This window comes from Hemicordylus capensis, chromosome 2 (genome assembly GCF_027244095.1).
Source record: "Hemicordylus capensis ecotype Gifberg chromosome 2, rHemCap1.1.pri, whole genome shotgun sequence".
Taxonomy (NCBI): Eukaryota; Metazoa; Chordata; class Lepidosauria; order Squamata; family Cordylidae; genus Hemicordylus; species Hemicordylus capensis.
Genome location: NC_069658.1, coordinates 259,874,255 through 259,892,284, shown reverse-complemented (window position 1 = coordinate 259,892,284; position 18,030 = coordinate 259,874,255). Strand labels below are relative to the sequence as shown.

Here is an 18,030-nt window from a genome sequence, read left to right as displayed (position 1 = left end):
CTCCAAACATTCTCATTTAATCTGTGTCCTTCAAGTCAACAGGCAGGTCAGCATGTCTCCACAGAAGACAAAGGAACCAAAGCTCTTAGTTCTGCCTTGCAGAACTGCATCTCAACAGCTGATCATGATGCATGACTATCATTTTATAGACTTATATCTATGGGAAGGTGCTTTGTTTGAAGAAGGAAATACAACAAAAGAAGCCAGAGAACCACAGAGAGAGGGGAATGATAGGCCTGTATCTGTGAAAGGAAGGTACAGTAGAATTCTAAAACATGATTAGAAAAAACACACTCCAACCACATTGGTCTGTCCATCTGAATCTGTTATCCAGGTGGGTATAAAAAATCATAGGGTTTTTTTAATATCCAAAGGTATAAATCACAGGAGGTACAGAGGATGATACTTTTAAATACATGTTTAAAAGTATCATCTGAACTGGCCCATTATCTATTGTAATTGACTGATCCACTACTTTTGCAAAACATTCAGACACTACCATGATTGAAAGGCAGGCAATAACCAAAGCTAGGCGTGTGCATGGACTAGTTGCTATGGTTCAGTTCAAATTAGAACCAAACTGTGGGTACACGAATCAGCTCGATCAAACTGACCATCAGAGAGAGTCGGGTCAATGAACCAGCTCAAACTGGTTCAAAATGGTTCATGATTGAACTGCTCCAACTGGACCAGTCTGCAGCAGTCTGATTTGTGATCGAACTGGTTCTGCACATCCCTGAACAAAGCTTTGGTTTGCTGGCTGAAGGCATGGTGCTGCCTCAGTTCCAAGACAGAAAAGAAACATGAAGAAAACATAAAAATCTGGGCATCTTACCAAAGCCAGTAATGGCAGCAGCCATAAGAACAATGACACACACAGCTATGAAAGCATCTTTAGTTGACAGGTGTTTGCAGATCTTGTTGTATGCTGGAGCACAAAGGAAGAAAACAGACAAAACATTCAACTGCGTTTGTGAAGCTGAGCCAATGAAGCTCTGAGAGAACTCACTGCTGTTCACATCTGCACAAGCCACCACTACTCAGATAAGGACAGTTCTGCATTCACTGACAGCTTTCACTGGTCTAAAGTCAGATTGGCCTAGAGTAGAGGTGGGCAAAATTAAAGCCCTATGGCCGGATGCAACCTTTGGGCCCTTCTGTGGCCTGTGTAGCCTGGCTGCCATCCGGCCCACAAAACCTCGCTGTCTTCCGCTTCCCACTGCCACATCCCCCTCCACCGTTGCAGCTTTCTGCCTGCGCACAGCAGCTTCTGCAGCAGCCAACTAGGGTTGCCATGGGACATTGTAATGATGCCTGCATGGTGGCATCATTACATTGTGCTGCGGCAGAAGCAGATCATTGTGGCATCAGAAAAGGAGGAGGCCGCTGCTACTGGGCTACTGCCGCCGCCACCACCACCACCACCACCACCACCAGACAATAGCAGAATGGCATCGTCTGGTGCTGCTGCCAGACAAGAGGGTGGGTGGTGGGCACAGTGGAAGCTATTGCTGCCACCAGACAGCAGCAACAACAGGGGGAGGTGGTGGCTGTGGCTGCTATTACCACGGCCAAACAGCAGCAGGAGGAAGTGGCAGCAGCTGCTGCCACTGCCAGGAAGAGGGGATGGTGGGCAGCAGTGGCTCACCATTCAAATTCTTTCAAGTATTTGGCCCTCTAGCCCAAACATTTTCCCACCCCTGGGCTAGAACCTAGACTCACCTGCAGGAGGGGATGGATGTGATGTGTCTTGGAGAAATCCACCACAGCTACTTAGAGATGATGTGAAGTTTCTTTGAAGCCCCTTTTTGTGGGAATCTGCTGTTGGGGGACATAGTTCGCCACCCAGTGAGGAAGTCAGGTCTACAAGGGTGTGAATGGAGAAAACAGCTATTTCCACTCAGTCAAGAGAAACCTATCAGCTGACTGCAAACAAATTCAGAAATGCTCACCTACTTAAAATGAACACCTTCTTTAAATAATCAAGTACCTTGCATAAAAAAGACTGATTTATGAACAAGTAGTGACCAACAATCTTTGATAACCATTTTGCTAGGCTACTTTGTAATAGTAATTTAACAAAGCTATAGGCCACAGCTACTGTGGAGTGGAAAACTTTCTCTTCTCTGTCCTCCTCAAAGAACTTCCTTCTGTTGCCTTCCCCCATCTCTGGAGATTCAGAAGAAAGCAGGAGTGGATATGGAGGGGGGGAAAGGAAGGCAATGGCAACAATGACAAGGGTATAAAAGAGCAGAATAAGGGTGGGAGGTGGGGCAGCTTGCTGCATACATTTTAGAAACTCCAAGGTGTAAACATATCCCAGTTAACAACTGCTTATCTAAGCAACCAAAAACCCAAGCTTTTCGATGATGATAATAATAATAATAATAATAATGATGATGATGATGATGATGATGATGATAGTATTAGCAATGAAAGTGGAGTGAATAAACAGCAATGAAAGTGGAGGGGGCTGCTCATTAGGGATGTGCGCAAACAGGTTCTGAGGCACTCTTATGGGCTTCCGAACTAGTTCGAACCTTGCCCAGCTTGAGGATTCAATGGCAGGGGTGGTGGTGGCTTTAAGGGTGGGGGAGGATGCACTTACCTGCCCCCGCTGCATTTCCCCCGCCAGCACACTTTTCCCTGAAAGCCTGTCGGGGCAGCAACATACCTCCCTGCCGCCCCATTCTGATGTTATCCAGAAGTAACCAGAAGTAATAGCTGTGACTGCACATGTACATCATGCTCACGCGAGCGCGCATGTCGGGTGTGTGCATGCAATGTGCACACAATGCGTGCAGTTGCAGCTACTGCTTCTGGTTTCTTCAAGATAACGTCAGAGCGGGGCGGCACGGAGGTATGCTGCTGCCCCGATGGGCTTTCAGGGAAATGCACACTGGCAGGGGAAATGCACAGGGGCAGGAAGTGAACCGTCCCCTGCTATTAAAGCTACCACCTCCGCCATTGAACTGGCCCCTGCCGGCTCCGTGCACATCCCTACTGCTTATAACCTCATTAAATTATTAATTGCAGGTTCAGTACCCATGGTTTCACATATCTACAGTCGGGTAATGGATACCCGACCTTGTTATGTGCAGAAAAAAATGCATAAAGAAGGTTAAACCTGCATATTTGTGAGTTGGGGTTGGCCGCAAATGTCCTTGGAAGTCCTTTCTGACAAATGACTCATAATTACAAACAAAGCTCCATAACATATTAAATTAATGAATTGCTCTCTACTTACAAATGCCAGTTCACACTTACGAATAAGTTGTCCCTCATAGAACTATATGTGTTCCCAGTTATGAACAACCGACTTACAAACAAGCTTTTGGAACACAATCCATTTGTACGTTGGGGACTCCCTGTACCTTGCACATCTGGGAAATTTATAGGATAAACCCTGATTAGTCTATATCTGTGTAACCACCAATGATGTTAGACAAACATTTTGCCAGGCTACTTTGTAACACAGTAAAACATCAGTATTCACGGGGGTTCCATTCCCGGCTAGTGCCACGGATACCAAAACTGCAAATGCCAAGTAAATGGGGCAATGGAATTGCAGGGGTTAAATTCCTAAGGGGGGGGGAAATTGGCTGAAAATTTGCTTTTAAAAAAAACCCAACACCAACCAACAAATTGGCCAAAAAACACCAACCAACAATTGGCCAAACCAACAAATTGGCCCAAAAAATACCCCCCAAAAGCAAGGCAAAGTGCCCTACTGTGCTCTGCGGGTCCCCAGAAGTTCCTCAGTGCCCCCAAGGACTGGAAATTGGCCAAAAATTATTGTGCTCCTCCCTTTTGGGGGGGGGAGAAATGAGACATAAAATATCTGTGTAACCACCAATGATTTTAGACAAACATTTTGCCAGGCTACTTTGTAACACAGTAAAACATCAGTATTCACGGGGGTTCCATTCCCGGCTAGTGCCACGGATACCAAAACTGCGAATACCAAGTAAATGGGGCAATGGAATTGCAGGGGTTAAATTCCTAAGGAGGGGGGGATTGGCTGAAAATTTGCTTTAAAAAAAACAACACCACCAACCAACAAATTGGCCAAAAAACACCAACCAACAATTGGCCGAACCAACAAATTGGCCCCCAAAATACCCCCCAAAAGCAAGGCAAAGTGCCCTACTGTGCTCTGCGGGTCCCCAGAAGTTCCTCAGTGCCCCCAAGGACTGGAAATTGGCCAAAAATTATTGTGCTCCTCCCTTTTGGGGGGGGAGAAATGAGACATAAAATATCTGTGTAACCACCAATGATTTTAGACAAACATTTTGCCAGGCTACTTTGTAACACAGTAAAACATCAGTATTCACGGGGGTTCCATTCCCGGCTAGTGCCACGGATACCAAAACTGCGAATACCAAGTAAATGGGGCAATGGAATTGCAGGGGTTAAATTCCTAAGGAGGGGGGGATTGGCTGAAAATTTGCTTTTAAAAAAACAACACCAACCAACAAATTGGCCAAAAAACACCAACCAACAATTGGCCAAACCAACAAATTGGCCCCCAAAATACCCCCCAAAAGCAAGGCAAAGTGCCCTACTGTGCTCTGCGGGTCCCCAGAAGTTCCTCAGTGCCCCCAAGGACTGGAAATTGGCCCAAAATTATTGTGCTCCTCCCTTTTTTTGGGGGGGGGGGAGAAATGAGACATAAAATGGCTCCCTAAGTCAAACTAATGGCTCCTGAACTCAAAACCTATCTGTTTGGCCTGGCTTTCCAGCGTTTTTAAATTGTTGTAAATGGTTTTAACGTTGTAACCTGGTTTCTCAGGGTTTTTAAACTGTTTTGAATGTTCTAACGGTTATTGTTTTATGGTGTTTTACAACCTCTGTTTTTAACTGCTAATTGATTGTAATTGTTTTATTTTAATATAAACCGCCCTGAACCATTTTGGAGGAGCAGTATAGAAATCAAATAAATAAATTAATTAAATAGCAGCCGGAAAGGACTTCCACAGTCCTTTCCAGATCCATGGAATGATCCATGGAATGAGACTAAGGTCTATGAAGTTAATTGCCATTTTATCTGACTGATATCCAACAATCTGCAGCAGCATTTGAAAGAATTATGCTTTTTGGTGAAATCTCAGGATATAAACTAAACATGGAAAGCCCTGAATTATTTTCCATTTTCATTCATGAGTTGATATAAACATTCTGGCTCTTTAAAGTCAGATGGGCATAACATAGCAAAACCTTTTTAGGAATTAAAAAAATTATAAAATTATTAATAGTTTATACAAATTAAATCTAGCTTAATGAGGAAAATACAAGAGCTTTTTTGTGACCTGGAAGTTTTTCACACATGGCTTTTAGTTCGGATCTCCTCTGGAATGGAGGTATGTGTTCACATATCGGCCAAATTTACTCCCAAGTCCCGGTGAGCTATCAGGGAGCAATTCAAACACAATTCGGGGTTTTCAATCAGGCGTTAAGAGTGTAGCCTGATTTATATCAAGGGTAAAAAAAACACCCCTTCTTGCATCTGTTTTTTTTTTTTTTTGAGGGGGGCAACTTCAAACCCACAGTAAAACCTGCTCTCTGGGAAAGCTCCTGGGCATCATTAAAGTGGTCAATGCTGAGAAAATGTAATGCTGTGGAGATGAATGCTCTACCTACCATTATCTCTTTAAAAAGCATTCCTTTTGTCATCCCAGCAGCTAACATGAAACACTGGCACTAAATGATTAGTGTATTTATTTGGAGCTCACAAAAACCCACAGTCAGTCATAAAATGGCTGGTTCGTTATAACTGGCTGGCAGTTCGCTTCTTCACTAGAACTGGGTCAACTTGGTTCTGCCTGCTTGCAAAGGGAGGGTGGGCAGGGCAGGACACCACCTTACACGCCATGATGGTGGTGCGGCTCCTCAGCGATGGCAGCCCTAGGTCCCGCCAGTGTTTTGAGCCATCAGCGTGGGCCTAGGAGGAGTTGCTGATGGGGGAGCACACAGTCATTGATGAGGGGGATCACTGGAGGGGCCTAGGGGAGTCGCTGCTGAAGAGCTGCACCACAGCAGCGGTGCGTAAGGTGACCTCCCCTGCCCTCTTTAACCCCATAGGGTTCACCCCCTTTGCTTGTAAAGGGAAGTCCTTACCGGATTCCCCTTTGCACGCAGGCAGAACCAGTTAAACTGTGCTGAACCGGTTCAATCTGAACCAGGCCTATAGTTCTATAGCACACCAAGAAATGTAGGTTTTTCATCTCTGAAACCTACAAGGAGAAATCAGGCAAACCTTTAGGGAAAGATATTCCAGAGGACATTTGAACGTACCTTTTTTCATAGGAGATGTTCTTCTCCATAATGTTTCACCTGCAAGAAAAGTGTTTGAAAACAGTGTTATGATTGGACTTGACCCCCTGGAAGTTAAATAATATAGATGGCAAATGCTGGCACTGCCATGGGAACAAGGGCAATTTTATATATCTATGATGGTTTGCAAGCATGCTAAGAAATGTTTTGAGAATGAAATAATCCAGATACAAATGAGTATAGACCTTAAGATCTGCTTGTTGAAGTGTGTGAGAAAATAGCCTGAAATATGCCATACCCCTTCTCTGTAGACACTGACTGCTACTTGTTTGGTTTATGCCAAACCCTGGAAAGACTACAACACAAGAATAAAGACTGACTGATGTACCACACAGGGGCATGTCAGATCAGTAACAATGTGTGTACGCAAGCTATGCAAATACAAAGTTACTGGGCTGACATACCCTTGTGTAGTATATTAGCCACTGATCAGGTGTTGGGCAGATCAGGTGTTGGGCTCTAATGAAATAAGTCAAATTGTCTACACATTTAAATACAAAAGAAGTCTTTGAAAATGTGTGCGCTCACTTGAAGATCTGTGATCAATTATATAATTGTAGTTACAGCATTATATGCCACCCATTACAGCTTAATTTAATTACATGAATTCAAGTAAATTTATTTACTAAATTTATATATTTAGCTACCTCCTCAGAATATATACATCAGCCAAATAATTAATATTGTAATGAGTATTAATCATCCATTTAAGTGTTGTTTTGTTTTACCAAATTATTCATGTTTTTTATTTATTTATTTAATCGTGTCCCAGTGCTTGAGGATAGAACCAGCAGATAGGGATGCTGCTGGCACCGAAGACAGAACACTGGGTGGATTTTCCTTTACCTCCGGACATTACGGAGCCGGGCACTGCCACGCCCGGGCCCGCCAAGAAAAGGAGGCCAATTATTCATGTTTAAATAGTTTCATACAGGAAGTTTTTCCTATATGAAAAACTAGTTTCATATAGGAAACATTATAATTTATTCTTATAATGTTATAAGAATAACATTAGCATGATAGAATATGTATCCATTCAACAATAGTACAATGGATTTTGTATATACCAGAGCAATTCTAGCTTAGGAAGCATGTATAGAGGTATGGTAATTCATTAATAGCTTATTTACCTTCTTAATGAAGCTTGCTTAGTATTTCTGACATTAAATAGGCAGGATTCCTCTTATAGAAAGTTCAATTAATTATATACCACCTACTACTAGTGCATCAAGGCAGTTCACAATAATTTAAAATGCATACATAAAAAAATAAATAAATCAAAAATGTAATGAAACACTGCCACGGCTCAGCATTCAGGAATTTCACCTACCCCATAAATAAGAGGTTCAGGAGACAGAAGCTGGTGCTGGAATTCCCCCAGTTTGCTAAGGTGGTCTTTGCCAACACTTCCTCTGCTGCCTTCCACAGCAGCACACTTAGCAGGGCAGTCGCTCAGCTGTTGCCCATGCTACTGTGGGTCTGGACCACAGCTTGGCCTTGGGAAATCCTTTCACCCTGGCGTAGCAAGGTTGGAGTGGGCCCAGAGACGAGATTTTAAATGGGGGCCTCCCCACTGCTTTCCTCTCCTTCCAGTCCAGGGCCTCCACACACCCCAGGCCCCCAAGGATTTAAGTATGATATTTCAAAATAAGTATGCTGCCTGGAAATACATTTCACTGAATACACAAATGCACACTTCACAATATATAGTGATATACATTGAATACTAGATATTTGTGCTACTTTTAATGCCTAGAACACACTAGAAACACTAGAGGTCAGAGTATTTATGCTACTTAGCTAGATAGATGCTAAGATATCATGAGCTAGATAGATGTAATTAAAACTCACTCATTTCCTTCTCGGCTTCAGCAGTCAAATTCCGCACACTGTTGTCTTCTACAAGTTCAGCAGTTTGTAACATCTCTGCAAGGTTAACCCATAGATAAATCACTATCATGGTCCTGGAATCAATACTCGTCTTAAAAGAATTTAAGAGGGTTGGGGTCTTCCAGCCTTAGTAGGATGGCTAGAATACGGGTTTTAGCTCGTAATTTTACAGATTTTTTTTTTTTTTAGAAACCTTATTCAAAATTCAAGGAAAACAAATCAGTAATATACAACACTAACACAACCAACCATTTAAAAAGCCACCCAACAGTGGCAATTATCAAACAAAGCTGAGCAATGGAAACTGCCAGTTTCTTTGCAAAAGAATAGTACAACGAAGTACAGAATTCAGCATTAAGCAATATCAAGCTGTACTGTCTTTCTTGTCCAAGAAAAGAAAACCAAGATGCTTTAGATTTGTTCACCTACTGTCTTTTAAAAAACATATTTTATTTCAAAAACTAAAATAAAATGATTCACAGCATGTATTTAATTACTTTTTAGAATTATAAATATGATTGGAAATTAATATGATATTAATATTGTTTATTGAACATTTAGTTAGCTCTTAAACAATCAATCTTCAATCCCTTTATATGTTCTGAAGCTATGAAAACCTGAACTTTCATCTATTAATTATTCCCTTACTAAACAATACTTTTGTTGTTGCATCAGCAGTATCCACTCCCTCTGTGTAAGCCAGGCCTGCACAACTCAAATGACCTGGTGGCCAAAACTGACCGTGACTTGGCTCATGGGGGCCAAGGTCAAACACTTAATATCAATCGATCAATTAAATCAAATTAAAGTGAAATTAATTAAAATGAATTTAATCAAAATTTAACTTTTGAAGTTCTGGCAGGCCAAGATTAATTTAAATTAAGATAAAATAAATTGAATTAAGATTCATTCTAATAAAGTAAATACTATACAATCTGTACAAAATACATAATAAAATGCAGTCTTCTTCCTTTCCACCTCTACCAAATCATCACACTTAACATGGAGCAGGTGTGGGGGGGGGGAAATTAGAGAAGCTTTTCTCACAGTTTTGAAGATTTCACTTTGATCAGAAGGGGGAGGGGGAAAGAAAGAGGATCTGGCAGGAGGCTTGACTTGGGGGGGGGAAGGATGGGGAGCAGGGAGGCTTTGCACCCGCAAGAGAGACAATGGAGATGAGGGAGAAGATGGGGGGGCAGAGAGGCTTCACATGTGCAAGAGAGAATGGAGACGAAGGAGGGAAAGATGGAAAAGATGGGGCAGGACTGGAGGTCTGGGGAGAGAGAGGGAGAGACTGCAGGCTTTAGGAGCCACCCCATCCTGCCAAACCTCTGTGCATTGACGTTGTTGTCTTTTACATTTTTGTTGATGCATGGCCGAGGGACGGCTGCCAGGGGGTAAACCAGGAGTAGTCCTTCTCCCCCATCCCCAGCAGTGGTGACCTGACTCCCAGAGTGATGCAGGGTGTTTGGCCCCAGCCGCATCTCTTGCCAACTGCGAGGCGTGCCTGCGCAGTGGAAAGAGCGTCGCAGTGATCGATCGTAACAGCGACATTGTATCCACTGTGCAGGCACACCTTGCAATTGGCAAGAGATGCGGCTGGGGCTGAACACCCTGCATCACTCTGGGACTCAGGAGTGAGGTTGCCACTGCTGGGCGGGGGGGGGGGGGGTGGTGGCAGAGAAGGACTACTCCTGTCCTGGCTCACCCCCCTCACCCATCCCTCAGCCACACATCAACAAAAATGTATATATATAATACCGCGTTGGGCAACAAGCAATGGGGAGTCATGTGATGTGTCTCTAGGGGGCCCCTTGAGGCAGCAGGCCCCAAGACAACTGTCTCCCCATGCCCCTGTAGTAGCTACGCCCCTGCACCAAAGCTATCGTTTTGTGGCAAATTACTGGGTAAGGTGTATCGTCACCTGTTTTTTGAGGGGCTGGGGTAGTAGTAGGAGGAGAAACCACTGCTCTATTCTTCTGCTGCTGCTCCAGAAGCCAAATTAGATAAGAAGCAACCTGCTTGACAGGAAGGGTTCCAGTCTGCGATATTAAGCAGGCTAAAGCCCTGAAAGTTAACACATCTATTTGCAAGGCAGCATCCCCAGGCTTGGCACAGCACCAGGTTGGGGCACTTAGACATAATTCCTGTGCTGGTCTTGGTAGAATGGACTGCAGACAACCCCTGAAAACTTGTCGAGGAACCAACCAGGCAAGGAGGCAGGAGAAGAGAGAGGCTACACTAGTGCAGAACCAACATTATTAGGAAGTGGAAACAGTGGCCTACATGTGCCACAGCCTAATGAGGGTGGTGCTGATCGCCCTGCACTGCTGTAGGCTCCTAATGAAGCATCCGTGATCTTGTGCTTTTGCGCAGGAGTGAAAATACTTAAAGTAGTATGCCTGCACTCCAGAAGCACTACTTAGATCAGAAATACACCACTGACAGTCAAGTAAAGCATTTCTGATCCAAGTACCACTTCTGGAGTATAGGCATGCTACTTCAAGTCCTTGCACTCTTGCGCAAAAGCACAAGACCACCAATACTTCATTAGGAGCCCTCAGCAGCATAAGCTGCCCTCACTGGGCTGTGGAACACATGGACCAGTATTTTCATACAGATCACAGTACACAAATCTCCAAGCAAGATCTAAGACCAAGTTGCTGCCATTATAAAGCCCAGTGTTTACATGTTATCTGCTGGAGCAGAGTTTTGCCCCAAATACACAATTTTTCTTATCTGCCTGCTTCCAAACAGAAATCATCATTACCAGCTTTCTCCCCTTGCTCAGGGTCACTGTCAGGGTAGGAATATTTCTGGCTCAGCTGATCTTTCTCAGACGTTTCTTGGGCCTCCATTCTCCCTTTACTAATGCAGGATTGTCACAATGTGCTCTCACAGCTGGAGAAAGAAAAATTGTGCTCCAGAATCAGCTTTAATCACATGTAGAATACTTCTCGTCAGTTTATCTGGAATAAGAAACATCACAGTCAGGACATCATAGAAAAGCCAGGCTGAGTTATTCAAAACAACTGCATCTACTACCTAGAGCTCAAGTCATGAAAAGCAAAGAAGTGGATACATTGAAAAGTGCAATTAGTTTAGAGGAGGAAGTGCCTCATATTTTTCTCCTATTTAAATACTTATGTATTTATTGTTGCATGCCACTCCGAGCAGTGTAGTATAGAAGGGGCAGGATAAAAATATTTTTAAAATGTAGGCAAGAAGACAAAGGGCCAGTTTATACATTCTGCCTAATCTTATTATGAAGCTATGGAAGCAGCCCTACATGTGAACATGTGCTAAAGAAGTGTGGTTAAAAGCAACAACAAATGCCTGGGGAGCGGTGGTGGGGGGAACCAATCCCACTAGGGACCATTGCTTGGAGGAAAGTTTGTTCTTTCCTCTTGCTCTCTTTTCCTGTCAAAAAAGATTGCCTCCAGCAATCATTATGTGGGGCTGAACGGCCAAGATAAAGTTAGTGCATAGAAACTTTCCCCCCTCTTTACTAGAATGTCATGCCTCCCCCCATTTGTTTTTAAGTTTACCGAGCAAAAAGGAAAGTGCTCAACTAGTGAAGATATTTTTAAGGAAAACAGCAGCACATTTAGGAGCATGAGTGATGGTTACATCTTCTCTTTACTAGATGTATCAATAGTCTTCGGAAACAGTTACACGTGGAGCTGCCATTTCAGGGGGCAGGGTGAGGTAGGTACTGTATATTCATAGCAAGGGTGATAGCTGTTTTTATATATCCAAGAACAGACCCAACCCCAAGAACAAAAAAAGTAGTACATTTATGGAGATTTGTTGCCATGGCTTCTCTCCACGATAACCAGAGATACAAATGCATCAGATGCTTATGGATGGCTGGAACAAGACTGGCCTCCTTAAATGGGGACCCTGATTATTCTTAATCTAGCTTTGATACAGCATTTCAGTTTCGACAGGGTTGATTTGATTTAAATCATTATTTAAACCGCTTCACAGAAGGATTCCATTTTAGTAATTTAATTCACGATTTAAATCACTAGTCAAGATTCTATTTAAATCATCATTTTCTAGGAAATGTATATTCTGGTTGTCTAATGCAACCTTAATATATATTCAGAGACAGATGTAGGTTTCATTTTTAGAAGGTAGGTACACACTTCTCAAGCAGGCCTTGCATTTCTTTGTTGCACTGTTTGCATTTCACACACATGTCTATCTTATCCACAGGCACTGGAACTTCATTAGAATATTCTCAAATGGGGTCTTTTTTACTGTCAGGATAGGTATTTCCCTTCTATGAAAAGTTTTCCCCAGGACTGCATGAATATTTCTGTTCACTTTTGGTTTCACTTTCTATTCCCCTCCTCTATCCCTTGCATTTTATATCCAGACTCCTCTTTGCCCAGATCTGCTCCATACCCCCAAATCCTTTATTTATGTATTTATTCATTGACTTTCATTTGTCTTTACACTTTTAGAGAGAGACGTTGATAATTAAACTCAGTCATGCCCTTCGCCTTGAAAAATATGTCCGGTCGAGCACCTCCATCCAACACAGCATCCCAGGTACAGGCAGCAGCTAAGTTTGGGGAGGTGAGGAACTCTCTCCCAGGCTGTGTGCTGGTGTCTCTGCTATTGCACTTCCTTTCTGGAAGAGATTACAGAGGAGGGATATGGCTGACTAGGTTTGGGGTTGCTATAGCAATTCACTGGGGGCTCCTGCCCCTAATAAAGCCCCCTAGCAGACCCCTCCCCTCTGCCTGACACACTCCAGATAATTAGCATCCTATACTCTTATTCAAGTAAACAGAACAAGTAAACTTGTCTCCTTAATTTCAATAAGACTACCTATGAATAACAGTCTGGATGTGAGCCAGTGACTCCCCACTAACTCTTAAATTTGTGTTTTTATGTATATATGTGTATCCACATACTTAAATGTTAGTTATGAGATGAGCTACTCCAGTCACAGGCTTACTTCTAGATTAAGCTACTCATAAGCAGTCGTCTTATTGAAATTAATGGGACAAGTTTGTTTGTTCTATTAATTTCTATGGGAATACTCATGAGTAACAGTCTGATGTAAACCAGTGACTAGAGTAGCTGGTTTCATAAAGGTAACATTTAAATATGTGCACACACACACACAATCTCTGTGGGATACCTGAATTGAAGGCATGTTGCAACGTGAAACATGTGTGGCACACATGCGATCGGTACTTCTAGTATTTCCAGCAAACAACGGGGGCAGGGAGGAACGCTGCCGGTCCAAAAACATTTCAGAAAAACGGAGTGCCAGCAGCAGAAAAGCAGCGGGAGGGGTAAGTGTAACCCCACACCCTTAAAGAACCCCCCCCCGGGGCAGATTCGAGCCAGTTCAGAGGCCTCTATAATGGCCTCGGGTTCAGTTCATGCACATCCCTATTGCTTTGGCAACCAGTTTCATGGGATGACCCCTGGTTCTAGTGTTGTGTATAAAAGAGAGAAATTTCTCTCTGTCCACTTTCTCCACTCCATGCATGATTTTATAGACCTCTATCATGTCTCCCCGCAGTCGTCTTTTTTCTAAACGAAAAAGCCCCAAGTGTTGTAGTCTTGCCTCATAAGAAAGGTGCTCTAGGCCCCTGATCATCTTGGTTGCCCTCTTCTGCACCTTTTCCAGTTCTACAATGTCCTTCTTTAGATGTGGTGACCAGAATTGTACGCAGTACTCCAAGTGTGTCCACGCCATAGTTTTCTATGTATCCTCTTGCACTGGAATGACACACAGCCTTCAGCACTTGGAAGGAGCTGAGGACAACACACAAGATCTTCCTTTCAGCAGTAACTGCCAAGGGAGCAGCGGCTGCTGGGTGCTCTTTTGCTCTCGCATTGCTGGGAACAAGGAAACTGGCTGTTCCCTTTGGCAGGAACCAGAGAGAGGTCGTCGACCAGGGACCTGCAATCAGCAATGCTTCCCATTTGCTCTAGGTTTCCAAACATTCTGCAGAGGAACTGAAGTTGGCTCCCAGCTCATTTGCAGGTCCTCCCAGGCTAGCTCACTTTTGCAGCTTGTGATCGCTGTTTTCGCTCTCTGCTTTGCACAATCACGCTCTTCAGAAAACTTCAATTATAAAATACGAAGCTGCAACTAAATTAAATTTAAAGGTGTATTTCAATTCACTGCGAAATGAACTACAGCCTCAAAGGGCGCGGGCTCGTACACACATTCCAGAAGTTGCTACTCGAGACACTTATTCTCAATCGACAGAGCAGCCAACCATCTCGTCTCCATGCCAACAGAAACCCCACTCCGGGAGAAAAGAGAACCGCCCCCGAGATGCAGACCGGAGGCGGGGACAGCAACCTGCATTCTCTCCCCGCCACCCCCCCCCCCCCGCGGCACTTCTGTATCCAGAGCAACTCTCCCTCCAAGTTCTATGGCATTTGTGTTTTGTTGATAGTTTTTTCTTGCTGAAACCTGCTTGTCTTGGACCATAGAAAAGCAGTTGGGTTGAAAAAAAGGACCACATTGAGCCTCGTATGCTTCACCCCGCCTTGCATCCGTTACCATTTTGAAATGAACCAATAAAGTAGCACAGAGATAAAGCTACATGACAATTCTTATCACCGAAAGCGAAACTTCCGGGGTTTCTTGCTTTTTGGGGCGTGGGTGGGTCTCTCGGCGGTGAGAGTGACCCATAGAAAACCATGGAGAGCTGCGGGATTTTAGCGTAGTTGTGACCGAGTAGCATTTGTCGTTGCCCGACGGTTGTCCTGCTGCTCTACCTGCCCGGATTTCTAAATGGAGCAAGAGCCGTTTTTAAGAGGTTTCTTTTTAAAAGCCTTCTCTGCAGACGCGCACGCACTTACGGCATTTTGCTCACCTAGCAAATGCCAACGCCGTGTGCATTTACTTACAGCACTTACAGTAAGTGACCGACAGCAATTGGGGCGCTCAGTTACTTTGCTCTCGGGGAGAAACGAGCCACCCGCTCCCTCCCTCTTCAGAGCGACAGAGGGGAGCGCGCGTAGCCAACTTATTCCCTGCTAGTACCCACTCCAGACGTGCATGCTAAGGCCTCGGGCTGTTGTTGCTGCTCCGCCTCTCCCCCTGTTTGTTTCTCCTGCGCCGAAGGGTCTTCTGCCCACCTGCCGCCCCTTTTCCCTACTGTACTACTCACGGTAAAGCACGCCGTCTTCTCCAACCGCTTTTCCTCAAGTCTCTACCTCTATTCAAAATTAGCGCGCAAGAAGGCAGTCACGATAGGCTTTTCTATTCTGATTGGCCAGGAAGGAAAGTAGGCGGAGCAATGCAGGATATTGTGTATTTGAATGCTGCCCCCGCCGCCGAACTACTTGAGTCTTGAGCAACAACCAGATTAAAGAACAGACTGTATAGGCTGCGATGTTCTTAAAATGCTGATGACACCCAGATCCACCCATCATTTAAGTCAGCTAATGCCTGAGAAGCAGTGGATGGATGTCCTGAACTGGTGTCTGACTGCAGGCTATTCTGACATGAATGGGAGAACACAAATTGAAACTTAATCCAGATGGGATAGAAGTGCTCTGGGTCAGGTAAAACGGATTATCCAGATGGTGAGGCAAATCTGGTCCTGGGTGGGGTCAAATTTAGGGCTGTGCAGGGACTGATATTTTGTGGGTTGGTTCAAATTCACACCAAATTTTAACCTAACTGCCAGTCTGAAATCGGTTCAAGTTGAACTGGACTTTCCAGTCTGTTCAAACAAACTGGTCTGGCAGTTCAAGGGGCTATGCTTGTAAAGGGAAACCTGGTGAGGATTCCCTTTTACAAGCAAAGGAGAATCCTTAAAAGGCTTCTAAAGAATGGGTGTTTGTGACTAGAGGGCACCTTTAAAAGTAGTGGGTGGGTGCTTACTGGTCTGGTGCTCCCCACCACTCCTGCACAGTGGCAGCATGGTTCTGAAACTGACCTGGCCCCTGCGGATGAGTGGGGGCCACGCAGATGGCCACTGCACATCCATGAAGATCATGTAGAAGGTCTCCACACATCTGCAGATGCAGGCTCAGTTTTGGGACCCCCTGCTGCTGTGCAGGCAGGCTGCTGGGGAGAGTGGCAGACCAGTAAGCACCCTACTTCTTTCAGTGCTTCTGGTCCCAGTGCTGGCCTTGGAGGCACAGGTGATGACAGTGTGCAGGAGTGCCTTTTACCAGCTATGGCTGGTAGAGAAATCAGACTTGACCTCAGTCACTCATGAATTGATAACACTGGATTGCTGCAATGTGTTCTGTGTGATGCAGCCCTTGAAGACAGAAGCTTCAGCTGGTCCAGAATGCTACCTCAAAGATCCTTGTGGATGCTAGTCACTTCTTGAGTATTACACCCATCTGGTGGCAGCATCACTGGCTGTGAGTTTGCTTCCAGATCAGATTCAAAGTGCTGGTTTTGACCTTTCAAGCCATACATGATTTGGGGCTAGTTTATCTGCTAGGCAGCATTTGCCCATATGAATCAGCCAGAGCCTTTCACTCATCATCTTGAGTCCTGCTTGCATAGCCCCAACATGACCAAGATTCAGTTGTTGGAGACAAGAGACAGGGCCTTTTATCTATGGCTCCTTAGCTCTGGAATGCCCTCCCAGAAGAGCTCTGCCATGCTCCCTCCCTAAGGCTTTTTAAAAAAAGATCTTAGAACTTACTTCTTTAGAGAGGCTTTTCCGTGTATTTGACTACAGTCTGATGGGTTTTTAATTTTTAATTGGGTCTGTTTTGATTGTTTTCACCTACACTGTGTCTCATTTGTATTACTGTTTTAAATTTTATATTATTGTTAGTGCTTATTGTTAGTGTTGTGAGCCACCCTGAGCAGTAGGGATGTGCATGGAACTGTTCTGTTCTCCATTCTAGGAGCACTGAACTTGTTCCATCAACTGGTCGTTCGAGCTGCCACCCCCAAATTTCCTACGTGTACATATATGCATACTGTATTCTAGGGAGAAGTCCTAGTCTGTGTGTCTGTGTGTGTTGTTTGCCAGGGCTTGCACTGGGGGCCCTGTGGCATTCAGTTGTTGTTTCTTTCTACCTGGAGTGGAAGGAGTCAGCTAGAGCTGCGGGAGGGCCCACATTCCTCTGAGCCACATTCCTGTTTCTCAGTTTGAAGCCTACTCTGGGAAGAGCAGAAGAAGATTCAGGAGGTGAGCAAGCTTTTCTAAACAAAACAACATCAAGCCATTTCCCCCTTAAAACTAACTTTGGAGGGGCTGGTTTCTCTTTAAGAGAGAAGTCCTAGTCTGTGTGTCTCTGTGTGTTGTTTGCCAGAGCTTGCATTGGGGGCCTTGTGGCATTATGTTGTCATTTCTCCCTGCCTGGAGGGGAAGGAGTCAGCTAGGGCTGTGCGAGGGCCCATATTCCTCTGAGCCACATTCCTGTGTCTCAGTTTGAAGCCTACTCTCTCTATAAGATGTGAAGGCCCGAAAGCTTAGCGAACAGTTTTGCATGGAGTTTAGTGCGGAAGTGTGTGGTGGAGCCTGAAACAAGTCCCCTTGATCACAAGGAGCCCAGTGGGGGGGAGAAAGTAAGTACTACTACCTCCTTCATACTCTTGAGAAAGAATATGCAAGAAGTTTAGACAGCTGAATAGCTGACCAATACAGCTAAGAACTAACTTTCTAATAAATGATCTCTAAATACTGTAAACTGCCAACAAAACCAGTTATGAAGATAGAAAAACAGCAGGGGAGGGGGCACTTCCCAGTGTACTGCACAGAGTGTCACATGTGTAGCTATTTGCTCCATGGACAGAAGTCATGGGTGTGTGCTCGGTGCAAGAAGCTCCTGCCTCTCAGGGAA

At 44.4% G+C, this 18,030-nt stretch overlaps 1 protein-coding gene and 1 non-coding gene across 11 annotated transcripts in view; both read right to left on the bottom strand.

Annotated features, from left to right (window-relative positions):
* The window catches only part of LOC128347067 (C-type lectin domain family 2 member D-like), a 30,925-nt gene extending 15,445 nt beyond the window's left edge, over positions 1-15,480 (bottom strand). For 3 of the 10 annotated variants that reach the window (XR_008317358.1, XM_053301135.1, XM_053301134.1), the window contains exons 1-7: positions 15,381-15,411; positions 13,817-13,971; positions 10,994-11,192; positions 8,185-8,259; positions 6,295-6,333; positions 1,723-1,863; positions 836-928 (exon numbers count right to left, since the gene is read on the bottom strand). Coding sequence is in view for 9 of the 10 variants with exons in the window: in XM_053301135.1 (XP_053157110.1) it covers positions 836-928; positions 1,723-1,863; positions 6,295-6,333; positions 8,185-8,259; positions 10,994-11,081 (436 nt within the window). In the remaining variant the exon portion in view is untranslated. The other 7 variants (XM_053301136.1, XM_053301129.1, XM_053301137.1 and 4 more) reach the window with 7 other exon arrangements.
* LOC128348407 (small nucleolar RNA SNORA57) lies at positions 7,095-7,235 on the bottom strand. Its single transcript, XR_008318130.1, has one exon. It is a non-coding gene; the product is annotated as a small nucleolar RNA SNORA57 (small nucleolar RNA).
* Positions 15,481-18,030: the final 2,550 nt, after the last annotated feature.